The sequence below is a fragment of the Vulpes lagopus genome, chromosome 18 (genome assembly GCF_018345385.1).
Source record: "Vulpes lagopus strain Blue_001 chromosome 18, ASM1834538v1, whole genome shotgun sequence".
Taxonomy (NCBI): domain Eukaryota; kingdom Metazoa; phylum Chordata; class Mammalia; order Carnivora; family Canidae; genus Vulpes; species Vulpes lagopus.
The window spans coordinates 34,946,796-34,970,473 of record NC_054841.1 but is presented as its reverse complement, the minus strand read 5'-3'; the positions used below and the strand labels follow the sequence as shown (position 1 = coordinate 34,970,473).

The 23,678-nt window shown below is 38.4% G+C and overlaps 1 protein-coding gene across 14 annotated transcripts in view; it reads right to left on the bottom strand.

Moving 5' to 3' along the window:
• The window catches only part of PLCB4 (phospholipase C beta 4), a 417,242-nt gene that overhangs the window by 74,141 nt on the left and 319,423 nt on the right, over nucleotides 1-23,678 (bottom strand). For all 14 annotated transcript variants that reach the window (XM_041733173.1, XM_041733165.1, XM_041733160.1 and 11 more), the window contains 9 exons: nucleotides 23,394-23,494; nucleotides 22,697-22,754; nucleotides 15,823-15,931; nucleotides 11,244-11,454; nucleotides 10,148-10,241; nucleotides 8,033-8,112; nucleotides 7,378-7,462; nucleotides 4,331-4,421; nucleotides 2,308-2,403 (listed from right to left, as the gene is read on the bottom strand). In XM_041733173.1, coding sequence (XP_041589107.1) covers nucleotides 2,308-2,403; nucleotides 4,331-4,421; nucleotides 7,378-7,462; nucleotides 8,033-8,112; nucleotides 10,148-10,241; nucleotides 11,244-11,454; nucleotides 15,823-15,931; nucleotides 22,697-22,754; nucleotides 23,394-23,494 — 925 coding nt within the window. The remainder of the gene's footprint in view (nucleotides 1-2,307; nucleotides 2,404-4,330; nucleotides 4,422-7,377; nucleotides 7,463-8,032; nucleotides 8,113-10,147; nucleotides 10,242-11,243; nucleotides 11,455-15,822; nucleotides 15,932-22,696; nucleotides 22,755-23,393; nucleotides 23,495-23,678) is intronic.

The window sequence follows — 23,678 nt, the reverse complement described above, 5'->3', positions numbered from 1 at the left end:
ATTAGATAAGGCAGTGATGTAAACTGCTACATTCACAGCTGGTACAACAACGGTGGTTGACATTCATATTATTTTTATTTTCCTTGTTAATTTATTCCATTATTCTTCAGTTTGTTTTACTGGATTGTAGGATCTAGTAATGCCTTAAAGGTTCCTGACTACCATCTATAAAACATAACTGGAGTTAAGGAACTGATTTTACATAACATTCATCTTTTCAAATTTTTAGAACTATTTTCTTGACTTTTTCAAATAACATTCCTTTCAATATTTTACTTCTTTTTTTAAAGATTTTATTTATTCATGAGAGACACAGAGAGAGAGAGAGACAGAGACAGAGACACAGGCAGAGGGAGAAGCAGGCTCCATGCAGGGAGACCGATGTGGGACTCGATCCCGGGACTCTAGGATCACGCCCTGGGCCAAAGGCAGGTGCCAAACCACTGAGCCACCCCGGTGTCCCCTCAATATTTTACTCTTAAATCATGTTTAGGTTTATTATTTGCAAAAAATATTAAATAAATGTAATAGGCCTCAGGTTTTATAGCATTTTCCAAAGACAGCTGCAAGAATATCCATTCTAGAATGTGATCTTGCCACTCAACCACCCCCTCGAAACTGGGCGGGCCTTAATTTTGCTTTGATGAACAAAATATATATGCAATGATAATAGGCCAGTTCTGGGCATAGTTTTCTTTTTTTTTTTTTTTTCGTGGAAAATATCTATTTAATTTCACATGAAATATAAATAATATACATTTGAAATAGTTTAGCAGCTTCCACTTTTTGACTCTTGGAACACTGGCTCTCAGGGCGCTCCATCTAGAAACTTGGCCACCATGCTATGAAAAGCCCAAACCACATGGAAAGAACACATGGGGTGCTCTGGTCTTCAGACCTTGCTTGAGTTCCCCAAAACAACTGCCAGCCACAGGAGTGGGCCATCTTGGACAACCAGCCCAACCAAACCTTCGGATGACTCTAGCTCCAGATGTCATCTGCCTACAAATGCCTAAGAAACTTAAGGGAGAAGCACTAGCGTGAGCACAGATGCCCCCCAGAACTATGAGAGAAAGTAATAAAGTGTTATTTTAAGTCTTTAGATTTGGGGGGGTTGTTGTTACACAGCAATAGATAATTTTAATAGTCATCAATTAAATAATTCCAGATATCTTTGCCCTCCTAGACACTCACTGCCATATATGACATATGAAAATGCATCATTATGTCTGTTTTCCTGGGAGTAGAGTTGAACCCCTGGTTTGGACATGCAACACACACCATCACTGTGAAGTCTGTTCCATAGTAAGATATCTTTATTAAGCCATCCTTATTATTGAGCTTAGTTAATTCTCACAGCTTTCAGGTTTTCACTTATAGTATCAATCTTTCCTAAAATCTACCCATATATTTCAGATGTTCATAAAATAAGCGAAGAGTGTTTCTGTAAGTATTTCAAAATTATTTGGCCCCAAACCACTACATAAATCCAAGGCACTGCCCAACCAATAGGCACACAATGTAAGGCCAAGTCATTGTGCTAATCAATTTTCATACCACATAATGGAAAAATAATTTTCTAAAAACACTGCAAACCTTTCAAATGACTCATTTAAAACCAACAAATAGCTGTGGCTATATGGCTCAAATAAAATAGAAGCTAGTAGTAAATACTCAAATATTATAAGCAAGGCTGCCTTTTCTAAAATTATCTACTTATATTGGTAATTCTGGTGAGCTGGTTATTTGAAAGAATTTGAAAATTTAATACTGGGTCCCTACTCAAGTTACTTTCCTTGTAACTTGCCTTACTACTATTATAATTAAAACACTGAAGTTTATGTTTCTGTTTATAGGAAGAGATTGCAAAATGCTATTTTTATTCCAATCCCTTGCCTTTTATAGCAAGGATTCTCTGGCTCTGAATTTTTGCTGAGCAGCTGAATGCACAACAGGAAGGGAGATGACTAAGCCACAAAAATCTAGTGCCCAGGTAAACTGGAAGGAACATTTGAAAAAATACCAAAAAATACCTAAAGATTAAAAGTCTGGTGCATGAATACACACTTGACTATTAAGAATTAAACCATCACATTATATAAAAGGATCCATGAAGATAAATTCATGTTTTTCTTATTTTAGAAAGTATTTTTGTGGGGTGCCTGGCTGGTTCAGTTGGAAGAGCATGTGACTCTTGATCTCGGGCTCATGAGTTCAAGCCCCATGTTGGGTATAAAGAGTACTTAAATAAACTTTTTTTTAAAAAGTATTTTTTGTGACATGTAAATTAAAAGAAAACCAACTCACCACTTTCTATTTCCTCTTCATTATCATCCTCTAGGATGCTAACTGGAGCAGCAGATTCTCCAGCTTCCATCATGCTTTTCAAAGCCTCGAGCTGTTCTGTTATTCAAAACAAACAGGAAATATCAGTGAGGGTGACAAAACATGAGAGACACCTAACTCTGGGAAATGAACAAGGGGTGGTGGAAGGGGGGGTGGGCGGGGGGTTGGGGTGACTGGGTGATGGGCACTGAGGGGGGGCACTTGGCAGGATGAGCACTGGGTGTTATGCTATATGTTGGCAAATTGAACTCCAATAAAAAAAATAAAAAAAAAAAAAAAACAGGAAGGAGATGGTGACAGATGCTAGATCACCTGCAAAGCCTGAGTCCTCAGACCACCACTGAGAAGGGAATGTATCACCTAGGTTCCTACTGGCTACATTCCTCACCCAGCTACTGTCTCACCTGGACCTGCTGGCCAGACTTCTTACATGATGCGCAACCACCACACTGTCTACACTTGATGAAGAACTATGGGAGAGCATGGGTGAAATGCCCAAAAGTTCTGGTCCTAAGCCTGAGATTAAGGCTCAGTTACTGAGGAGAATATAAGGCTTGGTGACAAAGGCCCATGGTTTGGAGAATAATGATGTTAAAATGACAGAAAAGGGACATGCACACAGGAGATGTGACAAAACTTCAGGAAAAATATCTGCAACTTATAGACTTGAGACTATTATCCTCCTGTATAAAAAGTTCTTGTAAGTCAGCAAGACAGATGAAATAATTTTGAAAATGGGAAAACATATAGAAGCACATTATAAATAATGATACATAAAGAAACTAGTTACCAAAAACATAAATATCAAAAAAACTAAAGTCTCATTTTCCTTCCACCAGTCAGGCACACATTCATACAAGATGGCCAAGAGCCAGCAGTAAGAATATAACTAGCATTCTCATACATTTTGGTGAGAGTGTAAATTGGTATGATTTTTCTGAAAGACAATATAACAAGATGTATCACAATATAAACTGTGTATGTGCTTTGGCCAACCAACTCCAATTGCACCAACTAGGAGAAGCTGTGTAAATGTACAAAATGAACAATGACACATGTTTATTGTTGTTTTTACAGTAATGAAAACCCATCAATTTGGGACTGGTTAAATGGTAGCATATCTCACATAAATTCTGCATAGTGTTTTGTACATTATCAGTAAAGTTAGTATATAGTAACTTTAGTAGGAGTGTAAATACACTCCATTGGTTGAATTAAAGATAATAAAAATCAGTATATTTAACATGATCCCAGTTTTATAAAAATGTGTTATGTTTAAACATGTATCTATAGTACATGTATCTCTGTGTAAAATTCAGTGCTGTTTTATTATTTTCTTTTATTTTTCTTTGTTTTCATCTTACCATGGTATTATTGTTTTTGTAATAAAGGATAATTTCTATAATTTAAAATCTAGAATACCTAGGTTTTGTAAAAACACAATGCAATCATACCAATATTTAATGCTACCAATTCTCTGAATTAAGAGACTGGCTGAAAGAAAATATTTTCAAAGACCATCTCCAAGGAGAATATAGGGGAGATAGCTATATAAAATCATTTCTCTCTTTCCACACATAGACACATTCACATATTCACCCAGGACCCCTAGTTATGTATATCTCACAGAGGCAAACTGCAAAGGGAAAGCCATTAAGAGGACTTTAGAGCATATCAAATGATAAGACGCTAGTTCCTTCTATCTTGATAAATTCTAAAATTCCTCTTCCACTTTCTTCTCATCTTGCCTTGGGATCATTCCAAATCCTGCATCCTTATGAATATATGAATATGCTTTCTCAATGCAGGAACCTACACTTAAATGTCAATGTGGCCCCTTAGCTCTGAAAAGTATACACAATACTTCTATGTTCCCTTTGTCTCCCAAATCAGTGGTTTTAAAATAGATTTCACTCTAGACTGCTTAATTGTCCACACACACAATGAGTGTATGCTTCATCACTGGTGTGTGTCTTTGACTTACTTTTTTCAACCTCAGGTTTCAGCCGTTTATTTTTGATGAGTATTTTTCTTTTGAGGTCATTGGGGGATGGTAAGGGCCTGCCTGGTTCAAGCTAGAGATAAACAGAAAAGGCTGAATTAATGATGTGCTTGTCCAGTTTCATTCCCAGCCCAGGGTGAGCGAGGAGGCCTGTTATACAGCCCAGCATCCACTAGGTGGCAGTCCGCAGTGTTATGTTGTCATTCCCCGACCCCAATCAGCCTACTCCATGCAACTTCACCTTAGACTGTAAACTTGATACCCACAGTCTCCCAGGGACAAGCAGAGGCACTCCACTTTCCCCAGCGGGAGCTGGGTCTGATGTGGGGTGCTGCTGCTGGGGGAAGGGGCTCCTGCTCAACTTCAGGTCTTGCTCTGCTTATGTATCAGGTAAAGTACAAGAGATCATCGTGATAGCTGGGGTCAGAACTGCTTTCCCAGGCAGGAGGCCAGTGCTCCTCTGATCCTCCCATGCGTCGGGCTGTATTAGGAAGCCTGTTTGCTCAGCAGGCTGATATAACCACCACGCTTGGGATTATGGTTTTGTAGTTTCAGTAAGAGAATCAAGAAGGTGAGTGGTCAATTACTGAAACCTGACCCCTACTGTGTTTTTTTCTGCTTGGATTTATGTCTGCAAAGGCAGCGTCCTTTCTTCTATCACCTCCGACCCATACAACTGTGCTGTATCTGGTCACCCATTCCCCACGCCTTCAAGTACACACCTACCCACCCTTCCACTCATCCATTTCTTCCATGCACCCATTCACTTTTTCAAAAGTAAACTTTATACCACTTATTACATGGAAGTCACCATGCATTCCTAGGTCTGTGTTGCCTCAAACAAAGCTCTTTGCCAAAATTCTGCTTCCTTCTGAAGCCTTCTGTAACTGCTCCATTCCCCAGTGATCTCTCTTGAATCTGGATATCTCTAGTAAGTTTTCAATAGGTCACAGGCCATCTTGTTTTGAAGCGATGGTTTTACCTTTGTTTTCTGTGTCTCCCCAACTGCCCCCCCTTAAGACTGAAAGCTTTGCACTTCAGGGAGGTCTTACTGCCACGTGGATCTACCTACACCCCCCACAACACTTTTCATGTATGTGTGTATCACTCTATAAAGAATACAGCCATCCTTCCACAGAAGCAAGCACAAGCACCTTAACTCAATCAGAAAAGTAAACAGAGGGCCTAGGTAAAACAAAAATAAAATTAAAAACAAACAAACAAACAAAAACCAGGGCCAGGCACCTGGGTGGCTCAGTGGTTGAGCATCTATCTGTCTTTGGCTCAGGTTGTGATCCCAAGGTCCTGGGATCTAGATCTGCATCAGCCTCCCTGCAAGGAGTCTGCTTCTCCCTCTGCCTGTGTCTCTACCTCTCTGTGTCTCTCATAAATAAATAAATAAAATTTTAAACAAAACCAAAAACAGAAAGACAAAACCAGGGCCCCATTTCTTAGTTTGGATTCCCTCAGAATCAGTGTCTGAGACAAGAATGTGAATATACCCGGGGTTTATTTGGGCAGCAGCGTCAGAAATGTCCATCGGGGGTGGGAAAGTGAGAAAAAGAAGGCAAGCAGCCAACCCCAAGGGGGTGTTATCAGGCAAGTTATCACCCAGGGGGCCGGCATGTGGTCCTGCTGGGGAGCCTGGCTGCCTGGGCAGGACATGTGTGTTGGCACCGGGCCTCCTGAGGAGTGAGGGAGCCAGCAGCGGGGAGGGGATGTCAGTTCTCTGGCACTTCTGGCCTGTCTTTCACATATGGGCAGAGCAGGCTCCAGTGACCAGAGCACCTCCCCTCACAGGGAAAGCTGCAGGTGCCAGCAGCAGAATGTCAGGCCAGGTGCAAGGAGAACAGGGAGTGCTGCGCAGACAGGGGCAGGGAGCGTGTGGCATGGCCTCTGCAGGCTAAAGACAGAGAGTGGGTGCAAAGGATGCAAATATCCTTGTGTCCTAATTTTTTCCCCAGTTTTGTTTGTTTTTGTTTTTACTACCACAGAGTACTTTATACTTAATCCCATGAGCTCTCTTACTACTCATATCATCTTGTGATGGTGGATCTTTACAGCTTGGAGGTTATGGATCCTTGCAAAAACGTGATGAACTCTCTGGAATAATTATATGCCAAAAAAAAAATTGTACGCAATGAGAATGAGGTCACAGACCTCACAAAGCCTATCTATGGGCCACAGGTTAGAAGTTCTTTGCTTTATGAAGCAATTAACAGGTGTAAAAATGAAGCACAAAAAATGTATGTATAACATTTTTTGAGTATTTTTAAAGATTTTATTTATTTCTTTTAGAAAGAGTGAGTGGGTGTATACACAAGCACAGGGAGGTGCAGAGGGGAAGGGAGAAGGAGGGGGATAGAATCTCAAGCCAACTCTGCACTGAGCACAGAGCTTGATAGGGTCCTCAGTCTCACAACCCCAAGATCACAACCTGAGCCAAAACCAAGAATCAGTGTCTGCTCAACCCACTGAGCCACCCAGGCGCCACTCCCCACCAAATATTTGTTTTGTTGGGACTTCGGAGCTTGAACTCAAGACTCTTGTGACTTCAATTTAGGGGACTTCTCACAGCAATGGGATCCTATGGGTGCTAACCCTATGTACACATTTAATTCACCTGGAGGGCTTTTTAAAAAACACCACACTCAGGCCTTACCCAGAACAATTAACTCAATCTCTAAGTGGGGCCCTGGCAAAGGTTTTTTAAAGATGCTAGATGATTCTATCATGCAACCAAGTTGAGAACAACTGCTGAATATAGACTCTTGGCCAGTGGGCATTTTATAAAATTTTAGGACAGAGATCTCAAAAATCAAGACCTCAAGACCTTCCAAATTAAACTGAACCAGATGTTTATTTTATGTCTTTCTCTACACATCTGTCTGAAGCACAAAAGCTTTCCATTCCAATGAATTTAAATAAATATGAAGGTCTTTAGTCCTCTAGCACTACTTGACCCTTTAGAAATGAATTTCAAAACAAATCCATTCAGGTTAGAAATATGGTTTGCTAAAAATACATACTGGATGTGATTCAAGTGCTTGTTTCAACAGGAGATCCCCAAATAGATCTTCACAATATTTGGACATCTTGTACTGTTGATATTTGCTGGAGAGAGAGAGAGAGAGAGAGAACTGGCATTTGTAAATTCAAACATCCATTAACTGTCCAAGAATAGGAAACATCCATTCCTAGGTGATTAAAAACTCCCACTCTGTAAAATCTACACTTGTCCCCTGGATGCTAACTAAGCGAGATGCTGTTACATACCACAGACTTTAACTGGTATGGTAAAAAGTATATTTTGCCCCCCAAATTAAGAGCTGGTAAACAGAATAAAAATGGCTCTCAAAAAAAAATGGCTCTCAAGCTCATCAAGTCTGATTTCAAATCTACTGCCATATCTTCCAACTCAGTGGAACTTCAAGCAAGGTATCTTGATCCCTCACCTTTTGTTTAGAGGAATCATCTCTAATACATATAAAGAGGACTTGTTTTTTTTCCTTTTTTTTTTTGGAGGTGAGAGGGGGTAGTGATTTGGGATTTTTTTCCCCTTTCTTTTTTGTGTAAGACCAAGTGTCCTTGCCATTTCCCAAAACTATTCAGCTATTTAAAAAGATGTACAGCACCAGTGGGGAATGAATAGTAGCTACTTAGAGTTAGAACACATCATTATACCTGCAGTGATTTTCAAAGGAGAGAATTACAGGATATTCGGATGTGACAAATGCAGTTTCCTTGATGGCTTGAATAACATCCTTTAAAGATAAAAAGTGTTAATCAGAGAAAAGAGAAAAAAAAAACAAATTAAGGCACCTGAAGCCATTCCAAGACTATTAATTTCAGAAAGTCAATTCTGGCAATTAAGACTTGGAGAAGCCATTCACCTTGATACTTTTACAGGTGGAGTCCCCCTGTGGCTGGACTCAAGTGCAGTTAATGGTTGACGACAATTTTTTTTTTCAAAGCTATCTCGGACTTCTCCAAAATTATGGTGCTATTAACTGACAAGAAATTTCATCTAAATGGCATGCTGGCTCCTTGCTCCATTACCTGGTAAGACAGGTTCAAAGCTCATCTTTCTTGTTCAAGAGCAGGTGAAGTTTTGGCTATTTTCATTAATTTGATGAAACTGAATTATTGTCTCTTATTAGCCTGATGAATCTTGAGGATGGGAGGTAACCAGAGAGGGGTTTCTCCTTGATCAAGCAACATGTGAGGTCAAACAAGAGGTGTTCTGGATGTCCCTCTCTGAACCAAAAGCTTGGCCATTTGAAACAACCTTTGAATGAGTTGAGAATGTCCTTTCCTCAGACAGCTGGCCTTGCTCTCTGCTTCGCTTTAGAAAGCATGATTTCAAACCAATGTTTCTAAAACTGGAGCATATTTGGTAAAAATCCCCAAATTCTTACTGGCTTATAGTTAACCACAGGGAAAATGCCACCATTCAATTAAATGGAAAAACATTTTACAATAGTCATCTAGGGAATTCCATTTGAAACAATTTTGCCTTGGGTTAGATAATCCTAGAGTATTTTAGTGAGCACTTTCATGGCTAAGGTGGTCCTTTAATTATTCTTGCTTAAAGTTTCTTCCCAGGTGAAAATGCCTGAGACCTTGACTGTCCACTTGAGCTGACCAAGAAATACTCCTGGAGAGAAATTTTTGCTCTGTTCATGGGTTCTCCTTTGCTCACCTCCAGGCTGAGAGGACTTGGCCTTCTTTTCAGGTAAACTTCCTTATTAGTCTCCTTAATTCTCTAAAGAGGACATCAACCTTTCCTGTCAGCTTGGTTGGCTGTGCAAACTCATGGCTTCCCACTTTAATACTCTTGATACTGCTCAGGGAGTGCAATTCTTTCTCAGGGAACATAATCTTGAATTATTGCTACTCAAAATTCACTAACAACTGGCTAAGAGAAATGGTACGCATGGAGTGTTACGGGTATAGGGCCTAGGCATCTGTTTTTACAAATACCTCTGGTGATTTTCCACATGTAGGCAGAACAATTGCTTTAGATGTTGCAATAACTATTCTAAATTACACCAAACTGACAGAGACAGATGTATCTGAATATTGTCCAACCGCAGAATTTCATTTTTTGACTTGTCTTTTGGCAGGATATCATTGGAGCATAGTGAGGAGCATTGTAAGAAACCAACCTCCAAACTACATAAAGATCACCAAAAGGCCATTACTTGAAATGCCTGTTTATAAAACTGTAGATGCCTCTTTGAGGATCCTTGGGGAAAAGTCTTCTCTCTAGCACCAGGACTGCAAGTAACTATGCTTCTTTGGACCAAAGGCCCTATTTCTATTTTATAAAACTTGTGAATCATCGTATTTCCTCCCTCCTTGTGCTGAATTCTAGAAAGTTTGGAGCCCATTTATGGCATGGCTTGACAGTTTATAGGACTTCTTATAGAGCATTCATAAACTCTAACCTCACTAAACTTAGCTTCTTACTCTTACGGGTGCTATTAATAAACTATTTTATTTTCTGTATTCTATTTATCTTTTTATGCCAATTTGAAGTCCTTCAGAAATAGTGTACATTGAGCATGAAAACAAAAGATTGTTTCTAAACAGTCTTAAGAGTCAGGGGGAGTCTGGCAGAGAAACCTCATTATATAGCACTGTCACCATTTGAAAGCAGCAGAGTTAAAAAAAGATGGTGCTATTATAAGTGGAAAAAACATGTTTCTTGACTTTCAGAAAATGAATAATTTGTTTTCTCCACTTCATCTATCTCTACAATAGTTCAGAAAAAGACTATGGCTATTTTGAACTTACCTTAAAAAGGATATCTGTACACATAGCTTTTCCATGAGTTATTATTGGTTCTTGGTCTTCACCTTTTCCGTCCCAACAGTCAAGTTCAACACATCTAGGCACACAGTGAAATTGCAATATTGAACCCCTTACAATAAAATAGTGTATGTGCAAATTAAAAGAAGAGATACCAAAATAAGTTGTTGTTTTTTTTTTTTACAGAAACAGAACATGGATTAAATAACATGATTATTTCATGGAGTATGCAAGTTAAAATCATATTATATTCTTTACCATGTTGATGTCATCAAAAAGGGACTGTAAGAGATAAAGACAGACTTAAGAGATATAACAACCAGTGAGGTTCTGAATGAAATTCCAGTCATGACAAAGCTACAATGAAGGAAATCTGGGGGCAACTGGTAACATCTGAATATGGGTTGGGTTTGATGATGTTAAAGAATAAGTTTTAAAATTTTGTTAGGTGAATAGATAGATAGATAGATAGATAGATAAAACTTTGTTAGGTGAAATGATGTTACTTCGACCATAAAAGAAAATGTTCTCATTGTGTCAAGTATTCAGAGACAGAAGTAGTGATGTCATTTCTTTAGAGTCTCTCCATACACAAAAAATAGTTATTAAAAAATAAGGTACTGGTTATTGACAACCAAGAAAAAATATCATGTAGCTACATTTCTTATTTTTCACAAGAAAACCATTTTCAATAATCTTTATTCTCAGAGAATGACATTTTAGAACTTTTAACATTAAGTAGAGCCACATTTGCCAATGCTTCAGATCACTAAGAGACTTAGCATAACTTCTTAAAAACATTTTTTTTTTTTGTAATTTAGAGGGGGGATATCTAAAAATGTATAGTAAAAAAATGTCTTTTGGTCCTTAGGAGGATTCTAGAACTTTCTGGGGCAGAGATCTTCTGTTCTTTTTCAAAGGTTACATGACCAGTATAATCAATTAAAGAAGAAAAATGTCCTTTTCATTCTGAATACTACTTCCTGTTTCTTTTAGAGAAAAGCCAATTAAATTGAAGGGCATCATATACAAAAATTTAAAAAAAGAAAAAAATAAATAAAAGCTGTCCTGAGTTTCTGACCTGCAACCAGCCAGGAGAACCTGTCTGTACATTTCTACTGAAGATTTCCCACCAAACTGTCGGCCAGTGAGATAGGTGTTATGTGAAGAACTGATGAAGTAGTGGGCCAGAGGGTGGTCCATTTCTTGGTAAAGTTCTAAACGATCCAGGAAGACTGGGGCATTTTCATCTGACATCAGATATCTGCAAAACCCATCACTTGATATGAGGCCTAGGGGGAAAAAGAGCAGTTAGTAGACATGTGGTTCTGGAAATACACAACTCACATTTTCTTCATGAAAGTTGAGGCAGCTTCATCAAAGTAAAGACTACTTCTCAGTCTCTTCCCCAAAGACCTTCATCCTTCAGAACTTGAACAAAACAACAGAGCTGCACATTCTAAGTAACCTAATGCATTCCACAAGAAAGCAGAGCACCACCTTTCTTAAGTAGGATGGCTGAAGCCCATGATTCCCTAAGCTCCAGGAGCTGTGGTGACCAGGGATCAAGGGAACCTTTGTCGGTTCTGCTTCTACCACTCACTCCTTATGTTCTGGGGTCTCAACCTTCTCTTCTCTCAAATGGGGAGAAATACTGGCCACACTTGCTTTCCAGGACTGAAATGACAAAGAAGAATATAGGCAAGAGGGGCTCTTTAAAAAGTGGAAAACAGGGGAGTCTGGGTGGCTCAGTTGGTTAAGCATCCAACTCTTGATCTCAGGTCAGGTCTTGATCTCTGTGTCATGAGTTTGAGCCCTGTGTTGGGCTCAAGAGGAAAACACAACTGTAGGGTGCTATCGTTCTCACTGGAATGGAGAAGGAGTTAGCAGCCATGCTGGGTTTAAACAATTCATTTCTCCTATTTTATCTATGAAACAGGATATGGGACTGTGAGAAGAATATTCAGTAGTCATTGAAATATGGCCCCAAGAGCCCTTTCTAGTAGGGCAGGTCCCTTGTGGTCTTCTCAGGGGAAATGATCAATTATTTCTACATCTCCTACCCTGTCAACCATCGACCACCTCAGGTTTCTGTTTTAATTTAAGCATTTGCAAGTTATGAACTGATTCAAAACTTATTTTAAAAAGTACAGATGATAGCATAATAAATAACTCAGCATAATAAATAACTCAGGACCTAAACCACAGCTTTGTAATATTTTACCTTATTTGCTTTACATTTTTTAGAGGAATACATAACTACAGATGTCTTTGCAGCACCCTGTGTTCCCACCCTCCTTTCTCTTGCAGTCCCTCTTTCTACTTCCTTGTAGATGTCCACTTCCTAACTTTTTGTATTTAACATTCTCGAAATGGCTTTGTAACTCTACTACACATGTCCTTATCCAAACAATAGGTAAATATGAATATTTAAAAGCTTTTATAAAAGATATACCACTATTTGCATACACAACTTGCTATTTTTACATTTCCTTAGAACTTATTCAGTTAATATAAATAGCTCTTGTTCATTTATTTTTCCCTGAATATAGTAGAACATATAGTGGTAGTAAGTAGTACTGCAGAATGTAGAGTGGGTTCATCTATGAATACACCAATTTATTGTTCATTATTCTGTTGATGTGTATTTAGGTAATTTCTAATTATAACTAAACATACTACAATAAAAATCTGTGCACCTATCTCCTTGGGCACACACATCCATGCTGAAAGCAAATACTTTTTAAGGCACTGAGACAGATGACATGATGGAAGAAACAGATAAGCCCTTCCTTCATGAAACATATTATGGGAAAGAGAGTAAATAAATTAGCAAATAAATAAAAAGCAAATAAATTTATTTCCCATAAATTAGCATATTATGGGAAAGAGAGTAAATAAATCATGAAAGTGCTAGAAGGAAATAGAAAGCAGGGAATGAAGGTGATAAAGAATGACCAGGATGCTGTGTTAGATACATGGCCAGCAAAAGCCCCTCTCAGGCGGTCACATTCATGAGTAGGGAGAGTGCCATATGCACATCTGGGGAAGGCCATCCCAGATAGATGGATCAGCAAATGCAAAGTCCTTGACACAGGAGTGTGTGACCAAGGGGAGAAATAGCTAGAAATGAGGCTGGAGAGGAAGCCAAAAGCTCTACCAGTTGAACTTAAGTCTTTGCTAAGTATTGTATGTAGGGAAGCCTTTGGAAGGTTCTGAAGGGTCTAATAACATGGTTAGAATTAGTTTTTAAAGGTTTAGTCTGGCTGCGATATGGAGCATAAACTGTAAGGCACTGAGTAGAAAGAAGGAGACTAGTTAGAAGTCATTGGCATTGTCCAGGAAGACATGATGTAGGTAGGCTTGGATAGTCTGATGAAGGTAGAGACGGTGAAAAGTGATTTATTCAGTACTCATTCTGAGAACAGATCTGGTAGGTTTTGCTGATGCATCAGAAATGATGTGAAATAATGGAAGCAAGCCAAGGAAGATTCCAAGAATTTTGGCTTGAAAATCTGGGTAATAGGGACGCGTGGGTGGTTCAGCAGTTGAGCATCTGCCTTCAGCTCAGGGCATGGTCCCAATCCAGGGATTGAGTCCTTCATCAGGCTCCCTGTGAGGAGCCTGCTTCTCCTTCTGCCTGTGTCTCTGCCTCTCTCTGTGTGTCTCTCATGAATAAATAAATAAAATCTTAAGAAAAAGTAAATAAAGAAAGAAAATCTGGATGAATAATGGTACCATTTTCCTCGCTGAGAAGGGAACAGGTCTGGGTCAGGGATTATCAAAATATGCTGTACATACACACTTGAAATGCCCATTCAGTATTCAAGTGGAGAGTTCTACTGCAGGTCTATAGTTGAAGTTAGAGGTTAGGAGTGGAATATTTGAAAGTCATGTGTGTAGAAGAAATTTAAAGCCACTGGCCTGGGTGAGTGCACTTCCTCTGACATCCAGAGCTGGGAACAATACAGGAGATTCTCTGGGGTACATACCTGGAGGTGAAAAGGCTGGGCTGCAGGAGAGGCATATTTTCCACTTTTCCAATTATTGCCAAAATATTCATCAAGATGGTTGGTTGTACCGATTTAAGCTCTACCCCGGAAATTTATAGGAATGCCTTTTGCACCACATTCTCACCCCACTTGATAATGGCAGACTTTGAAATTTCTGTCATTTGTGAAATGGTGAAGCTATGATTTTTAGATGTGTCAAGGTAATTTTATAGACTTTAGGAACTGGAAGGACTTTAGAAATAATGAAAGACACACCTCTGTCATAACATTTATCATACTGCCAATGGACTGCTGAGCGTTGTCCCTCAACAGATCACAACTGTCTTACTTACTTTTGAATCTCCAGCACTGGGCACAGTGTTTGGCACCCGTCAGCTCTCTATAAACTTAATAAAATGAACGCAGGGGAGCGAAATACTAGCTGAAAGACGAACTCTGCTGTGTTACAAGCAAGGAAACTGAGGCCCAGGAATACAGTCCCTTGCCCAAGGTCACACAGTGACAGGATGGCAACAAGAATCAAATCAAATACTGCAAAGTGCTATATTACCTATCAAGCCACTCCTCTGTTCACTTTAATCCCATGCAATGTGGAATAAATAACAATACTCAGAATATTTGTAGAGAGATAAATAAGGAAGCAATCTTGCTGAAAGTAGGTAGTTGGGGCCTTAGCAGGAAGTGTAACTGAACATCTTTTTGACCTGGAAAAATATCAAGGATGGGTCATGTGGTGTGGCAGGCCAGTACATGTAGACACAGGTTTTATGTGGGTCCATAGATTATATAAACCTCTCAGCCACATTCAATGAGATACAAAGAAAGAAATCAGAAACTAGAGGCCATGATACCCATGGGCACATAGAAGAGACAGAACCCAAACCTGAACCTCCCTTCAATTCTTTACTGGGACACAAGGGTGAGGCTGCAGCTCAGGTATCTCTTCCCAGGACTTCCTGTCCAATTATAGCATCATCACCTGTCCCATCCTTTGCAGGTGCCTCCCACTGCTTTGAGACTGACCTTAAATTTCCTCTCCATGCCTTTCCATTGTCAAATATTGGAATGGACAGCACACTGTTTCCAATATATCACTGAAAGAGGCAAATGTTCAGAAGCCCCAATAACTCGCTATATTGATTCCTATTTAATTTCCTATCAGTTGCATTTGTATTCTATAACAGAAGTCCAATGATGGGAAGGCTCATCAGGTCATGTATTAAAATTTGCTTGGCAAAACAAAGGGGAGAAAAAGAAGGCACAAACTTTTCTAAGACGTGAAATTCCTTCGAAGATTGCAAACAGACTGGGCATTTTTGCAGTTTGAGCATCATGCAATAGTAAAGGTTGAATATAAGAGTACAATGGGGAAAATATCATTATAATGTGTTTAATAATACAGGAAATTTAACATTCCACTTCAGGCAACATGAGCAAATTCTGATGTAAGGTAAAATTTATACTAGCTTAGAACAGGAAAAACAAAACAAAACAAAAAAACAGTCCATTAAAACTCCCTGGCTCTAGGGAACTCCAAAGCAATTAAAGATGCCTTTAACTAAAAATCCAAGAACGTTCAAAGAAAGTTGCATATAGTCTTTACTTTTTCATTAATAAATAAAATTATCTTTTTTTCAATTTTATTACCTTTTTTCTTCAAATCTTCATCAGGCTCATACATCTCGATGATCTGCATTGCCCTTTTTGCATCATAAAATGGGAATAAAATTTCATTCAGTCGAGGGTCTCGCTGATGCTATGATGAGAAAATAACCCCATTTAGGTTGACATTTCTCACCCTTGGGGCATTATATATCACTAAAGTACATAATTTCTAAAATAAAGTATATTTAAAGGATCACATTTATAGTTACAAAGATAGGATTTCACTGTCCTACTCTCTTTCTCCCTAAAATATACTTCAAAAGAGTCCATCTTTGGGAGTGCTTTGTCGGTTTCCCTCACTGAACTGGAGAGAGAATACAGAATATACTTTTTTTTCCCTCCAAAAGCTAAAGGATACATAAAATGGTGTGCAATGTCAATTGTGCTGTCTTCTAGTTCCCATACCATAGGTGAGAAGTTTGGCATAAAAATCTATAAAAGGTAAAAAATCTTTGGCAGAGGGAAAAAAAAAAAGAAAAACAAAAGCAAAAACCAAAAAAAAAAAAAACAAAAAACCCAAATAACTCAAATAGTTAATATACTAACTGAAGTGCCAAAAATGAAAAACAATAGTAACAAAAACAAAAAAAATCCCTAAGGTTAAAACAGGCAAACATCTTTTCATTTGTATTATATATATTTTTTTCATAGATTTTTACATAGAAAAGATTTCTTAGGCAGTCTGCAGGCTTCATTTTCTTGAGTAAATATTTATCAAATCACACCAATTGTAATGATGATGACAATCAGCACAAGGATATGTAAAAATTATCGACAATATGAAAATCTGTACTTGATTATCAGTAGTGCAGAAAGTCTTTTTCACTATGAAAAAGTAAATTCTTTGGTTTGCTCCTCTGGGGAGGAGGAGTCCATGAATAAGGCACTTAGGAAGCTGGTGATGCCATTCTTTTCAAATCAGCACCTGGATGCTCATGGTACTATGAGAGGGACCAGGAGCAATGCTATTTCTGCAGTTCTGCCATCCAAACTTCACAGCAGTGGTGAAAAAAAATCCAATTTACTAACTCAGCTACAATCTTGTGTGTGTGTGTGTGTGTGTGTGTGTGTGTGTGTGTCTATATCTGGAGGCAGTGGTCCATGAAACTTCCTTAATGTTCACCGTGAATTAGACCCTGGTCATTCATCAAATCTATAACTTCTATGGAAATAATGGCAGATAAGAAGGTGTGAGCAAAACCTGGTCAACAGGTAGAACCTTGGCAACAATTCTTTACCCAAATATATGCACAGACGTTGAAAAAGAGTACTGAGAAGTGTTTAAGAAACAGTTGTTAAAGGTTCATATGGATTTCCCTTCCCCATTTGTTTGAAATGAGAGTCTGAAAAGTGGGTAGCACAGAATGAATGCCTTTGGCCAATGCAACACGCACTATGTAATTTCCTCAAGCACTTGTGGCCTAGCCTATGCAGGTCCGCCCACCTCTTCACCCACGTAAGAGTGTTAATTCATAGGAATTGTTATCTTTTTGTCAGTTTATCCCAATGAAGCATGCTTCTGTTGTAATCTAAGAAATTACAGCTCACAACAGCTCACGTCCATGCATGTGCTAGAGCACATATTAACAACAGGCCTTGAAACCATAAAAAAACAACTCATGGAGTTATGCAGAGAGAAACCGTGAGGTGGACCATGGAATGCCAGGCACGTGAAGGCATGCTACAATGTTGTTTATGAAATGGATGGGCATCATGCAACTCTAGAGCCCACTATTCAAGGGGACGACAAGCACCACCCCCCCCCCCCCCCCCCCGGTAAGAATGCATCATTCCAAAGAAACAAACAAATTAACAAACGAACAAAAAACTCTTTCTAGGCACATTTCTTCACCCATCTCTGTAAAATACTATCACGGAAGAAGATGGATATGGTAGGAAAAGGTCCTCTTTAGACCCCATTGCAGTTATGTTCATGGTTGGCCACTGTATTTTCCTTCCTTATTAAAAGTAGGCCTTTTTGATTTAAAGATATACTTGCTGGTAAGAATCTAGGACCCATGGAGATAATGGGGAAAATCCATATGAATTAAAAAAGTGAGAGAAAGAAGAGATTAAGCTGCAGAGGGAAGAAGAGATTAAATCAGGTAAAGGAGGGGGAAGCTAGATGCTCTGATGTGCTCTTTATATGCATATATATATATATGCATGTGAGCCCAGTGTGACTTATAATGTAATCTGTTGATGGCAGCAGTGGCATCTCCCACACCTGGATATTAAAATGCAGATTCTCAGGCCCCACTAAAGACCTACCAGATCTGATTCTCTGGGGTGGAACCAGAATCTGTGTTTAAGCAAGCTTTCCAGGTGATTCTGATGTGTTCCAGTTTAAGAAAACACTGCTCTAACATGTAAAAGTATGCACTTTGCAAATCAGTAAAAGAACAAAAACAAAAACAAAACAACCAACCAACCAAACCCCAAAACCTAAGTCCTGCAAGGACAGAACGCTAAATGTTTGAGATGTCCTAGTTAAAGTCCATTAATGTTTAGTGCCAGGGCATGATATTCACTAGAACATCCTGCCTATCAGAAGCAAAAGCCAGGAAAACAAGTCCTAAAATGGATGTATCATAATCTCCTAATTGTACATTTGCAGCAAATAAGCATTAAAAGCAGACAGTATGAAACTGCATTTGTCTTTGCATCACTCCACCAGATTAGCATAACCTTTGCTTCACTAAAATTTTCATGTTTCAAAAAGGAAGCACAGTACAATCTGGATAATCCAAAAGTAAGGAAGCAGATAATAAGATTTGCATCAGAGTCACAAAACTATAATTTTTACATGAAAAAAAAAAAACAAGAGAAAAAGGATAGCTTCCAGGTGACCTCAGAGTAATAAGGTCGCAGAAGGGTCCCACATGGATGTAAGCACAGTGGGGCAAATGTCTCATAACTCTGAGGGATCACTGGTTTTCAGTGGGGAAGCAATGTACCTACGACATTCCCCGCTGGATGTCCAGAGGTTTGTAAAGTGAGATCTAAACAGCTTCTGAAAATAGGTCACAGAACTGTACCCACATGAATGAAGAGACAATGGCCATTATCCATTATTATGTCCTTACTCTTATTGAGAAGAGGCATCAACTGACTTTAACTCTAAGAATGGGAGATATGTTGGCAAAAAATATTCAGAAGAAATATAAAGAAGATAAAGGAATAATTTGCAAGAGTAGGCTAACCTGTAAGACTAAATACCTCCTTCTATTTCTATGTCCATGTATTAAAAAATAAAGATATTATAAATGGAAAAAGATAGGCCCTTTCCTATATTCACCTGCAAAATAAAATAAATAAATAAATAGGTCTAACCCTATTGTGATCATATAATGTGTGTGAGGTGGGGAGAGATCACTTAGCAATAAGAAAATAAAGCAAATTCTGGATTATTCTAAGACCTTTCTCCTCTTTTTCTCCCCTTGATCTATCTCTCCAGCCCTCCATGCATTTCCCAATTCTGTGGGCCCTCCCCCTCAGTTATCACTGTGAGAGAATGAAGCTAAAACTGAAATCAATTTAGCTTCTCAGTGGAAATGGGGAAAGAAATTAACTGAGGCCCAGGGACATTAAGTAGCCCCACCACAGACAGAGATTGAAGGCAATTATCTAACCACATGGCAGCTCACAGTGAGTGCTTCTACTAGCTTCCCAGACTCTGGTTTACTATTTTCATAAAACAGGAAGAAGACAAGTTTTGCTTGGTCCACTGATGAGACAAAAAGGCATAGCTGTGGCAAAATTTTAGATCCAAGTGGTGAATTTCCATGAGTAAATCCATTATGGAGAATAACAGAAGGTATATGATGCTGTCACATTCTTCCCATCCACACTAAGTATTCCAAGGAGAAATGCAGGTAATCCAGTAGGACAGTGTTTCACAAACTTTAATGCGTAGCTCAGTCACCTGGAGATGTCATTAAATGTAGATAGATTCCCAGTCAGTAGGTCTAGAGTGAGACCCAAGATTCTACATTTCTAACAAGTTCCCACAGAATGCTGATGCTGCTGGTCCATGGTCACACTTTGGGGAGCAATGAATAAAGAGATACTGAGAAGCAGATGAGCAGCAGGTCTAAAGCTACTAGTGAAAAGCTAGTAAGTGTTGATGACATGGATAGGAAGGAGGTGGTACAAATTCCTACATGGTGACCAAGATAGTAAATGGCCAGTAGTCTCTCCTCTCATTCCAGCTTCCTGAAGATAGACATAAGTATACTGAACATAAAATTTAACCTAAAGAGTAAGAAGATTTCCAAGCTGGGAAGTGGTAGGAGGCAGCATGACTTTTTTTCCCTATTACTTATTCTAACTTGTTAATGTTTGTGTAATGTGTCTATTGATTTTTGCTTCAATTATTTTTCTGGTTACTTTGCTTAACTTTCATTCAAAGAGTTCTTCAGTCAATAGTTTTTGAGAGTTAGAGTATTCAATCATCATCTGCAAATGATCGATGAGTAGGACCTTGTCCTTTTGTATTCACCAGACTCATTTACTTTTCCTGCCTTATTGCATAATCTAGGCTTCTAACACAATGTTGAACTCTAGGTTGATGACATTATGTAGCTAAGGCATTTTGCAAACGTTTAGATCTAAGCTTTTGGAGCCATACACCTTTACATTGCAATGCCAGCTTCCTTCTCAAGTGAACACTGTCTCCTTTCATTATGGGCTTCAAAGGTGCTATGCCTAAAGCATCTTCTGCTTTTGGAGAAGGAGAAGAGCCACTGTAGGACTTAAAAGAGAGAGTACAGGAGCTGGAAGAATGTTTTCTAAGTTTGACTAACTTCTTCAAGGATGCACTCAGATTTCTATCTAGTCTTTCCAATTCAGTTTGCTATGACAGAAAAGGGAGAGATTCAGGCAAGTTGATGAAAAGTAAAGGTGTACACTTTCCTGGACCATCTTGCAGTCTCTATGATCTAAAGAAATCAAGAATCACACTGATTCCATCTGTCCCACCCCGGAAGTAAAGATGCTTCCTTACCATGAATGAGAAGCCAAGCAGAAAATATAAAAGCAAATGAGTGCTATTGGCCATTGTGATAATGATGTATAAAAGCTATCAAATAATAAGTATTTGAAGAAATAATTTGGATGGCAGAGCCAGAGTATGGGTGATTGTATCTTTTAAAAATTAAATGTTATGTCGTAGACTTATAAAAATAAATTATAAGTGATAATTGGGTAGGTTTACAAAAACAACCCATAAAAGGAAAGGCACAGGATAAGAGCCCATGAACACCAGATCTAGCCTCAAGACTTCAGAATTATTTCTCTATTTCACGGTGACATATATAGTAAGATCTCTGTCATGCTTAATAGATGCTTGGGTGCCAGCTTCATCTCAGAGTGTGCAAGAGACCTTGTTTTTAGGAAGTAGCAAACTAACAATGTAGATTTTTCTCTGTGCCTCCCAAGGGTCTTCCCTCTTTAGTAAAAAGCAGATTTTCCTGCCCATCTCACCAAAATTTAAGATAATCAGTGACCCCAAATGCATGAAGAAGCTGAAGAAAATAAAACAATAAATCTTAAAAATAAAGAAGAAGAGTAGGAAGGAGTCAAGGAAACAAAGTAAGGCAACTTAACTTCTGAGTAATGGTGCCACTGGAATGTGGATAATATCTGGGTAAAGATTATAAACATAGTATTCGCATGACCAAAAACTAGTGGGGTGGAAAACTTGAAATGTTTTCAAGTAAAATAAATACTGTATTGTACTGAAAGGTTTATTAAAAGTGAAGGCATCTGTGCTGATAAATGGAGTCGCTGGTCTTCCCTGCATAAGGGCTTTTAGGCTCTCATTATTATAGCTTTGTAAGGGCTTTGGCAAAGATGTGATTTGTTCCTACAAACTGGCAAATCATATCTCCCTGTTGCCTATTCTTTGGGGCAATGCCTCATGTGTAGGATAATACTCTCTTCAAATGTTTTCTCTTGGTATGGTATAACAGTTAAATTATATTAAAAATTGTTTTGAAACAAAAATATATTGTCAATTCCACTAATGTGTTAGAAAAAAAGTAAATTTCCCATTTTGGATTAGCAAGAGCTTCAATGGGTTTCATTGAACAGAACACTCTTTTGTGTGTGTAAAGAGAAAAAAGTAAATTTTAGTTGTAACAAAAGTTGCAAACTTGATGTGTTCGAAAATATTTTTCTCTTGTGTGTAAGCAAATGTTGTCAACCACTTTTGGTTGTTGAGTGGATCATATTCTAAAATGAGCCCTAAGCTTGTTATAAAAATAAAATGTAAAAATTTATCCTTCAATCTAGTTGGCCTAATGTGTACTGTATTTTCACCCAGGAACTCCACTGTTGTGCTTGTTGTCAAAATATTCTCTTGGAACCTACACATTGTTCTTACATGCAATCCATTAAAAGACAAAAAATAAAGTTTCCCAGTCCATGCAAAAGTATGAGAAAAAGTTAGCAATGGAGAATCCAACTATAGTATGGTAATTTCAATCCATTCTCTATTTAATGAGATCAATAGGAGAGAAAAAAATTACCTTAAATATCATCTTGCAAAAACATAGACACATTTAATTAAATGGATATATTATAAAATTCACACGCACACATAGAACCAGAGCTATACATCACAGCAAGAAAACCAACAAAAAAAAAGCAGTGTGCAAAGCCAATGTGTAGGAAGTGCATGAACACACAGGAGCAGCAGCTGATTTTTGCACCTGGTAAAGAAAGCCATATGGAAAGATCAGCAGGTCAGAAGCAAAGCAAGTAGGGCATATGATGCGGGCATGCAATGGGGAACACTGGAAGAGGCAAGCCACTGCACACAGACTTTATGGAGTTAATGTATGAAAAAGCTTACTTCATTTAGAAAGCTCACTAATTGGTCTACCGTTAAATAATCAGTTTTGTCTCCATTGCTGAAAAGAAATTTATTAGAAAAAGTAAGTTTTTGTATATGATGCTACAGTAGGTACGATTTACATGTTGACATTTGTTGATGATAATGCTAAACTTATCTTCTAACCCTGAAGTAGTGGTGCATTCTTAAAATGGCCAGAGACTGTACGAAAAACAAAAACAAAAACAAAAACAAAAAAAAAAACAACCCAACAACAAGAGAAAGAAAACACTCCCGCTAGCTCACAGAACATGTCTGCAATTCTCTAGTTTATGAAAAGCCATTATTTTAAATACAACATGTAAGTCATCCATTTGAAATAACTGGGATGAATGAACTTTTCAACAACATAATAACATTCCAAATCGAATCTAGTTAGTTCACATAATGGGTTAATACCTAAAGGAGCAGGTTAAAATTATAGGTAGTTAGTAAAGCCAATGCAAGGGGGAAAAAATTGTTCCAGGTGCTGCCATTAATTTTTGTAAAAGTTTCTCGAAAACTCCGAGTGAACTTTTACAGTGATAAACTAAGGGGTGAAAATATAACCCTAGCTACATAATCCTAGAGACTCTCAACCTACTATATTAAAGCATTATGACAAAAATGTTTTAAAAATCTAAAATGACAACAATATGACATTTTAAGTAGAACTTACATTTTTTTAAAAAGATCCTCTATATCTGTCCGAGGACAAATCTTTTGTGTCAGTTCGTAGAACTTCTCATAAGTAAATGCTGCAGGCTCAATTTCATCATTCTGTAAAGAGCAAAGAGTCTCATAACACATGCAACATTGTTCTCCTTGGAGGGAAAGAATCGACAGGATCATGAAGCAAAGCAATGACTACCGGTGATCCCAGGGCCCCCATTTCGGATTCTTACTGATAGAAGCCAGAAGGCCAATTCCAGCTGTAGCCAGGCCATCCTGCCAGCACACGGCA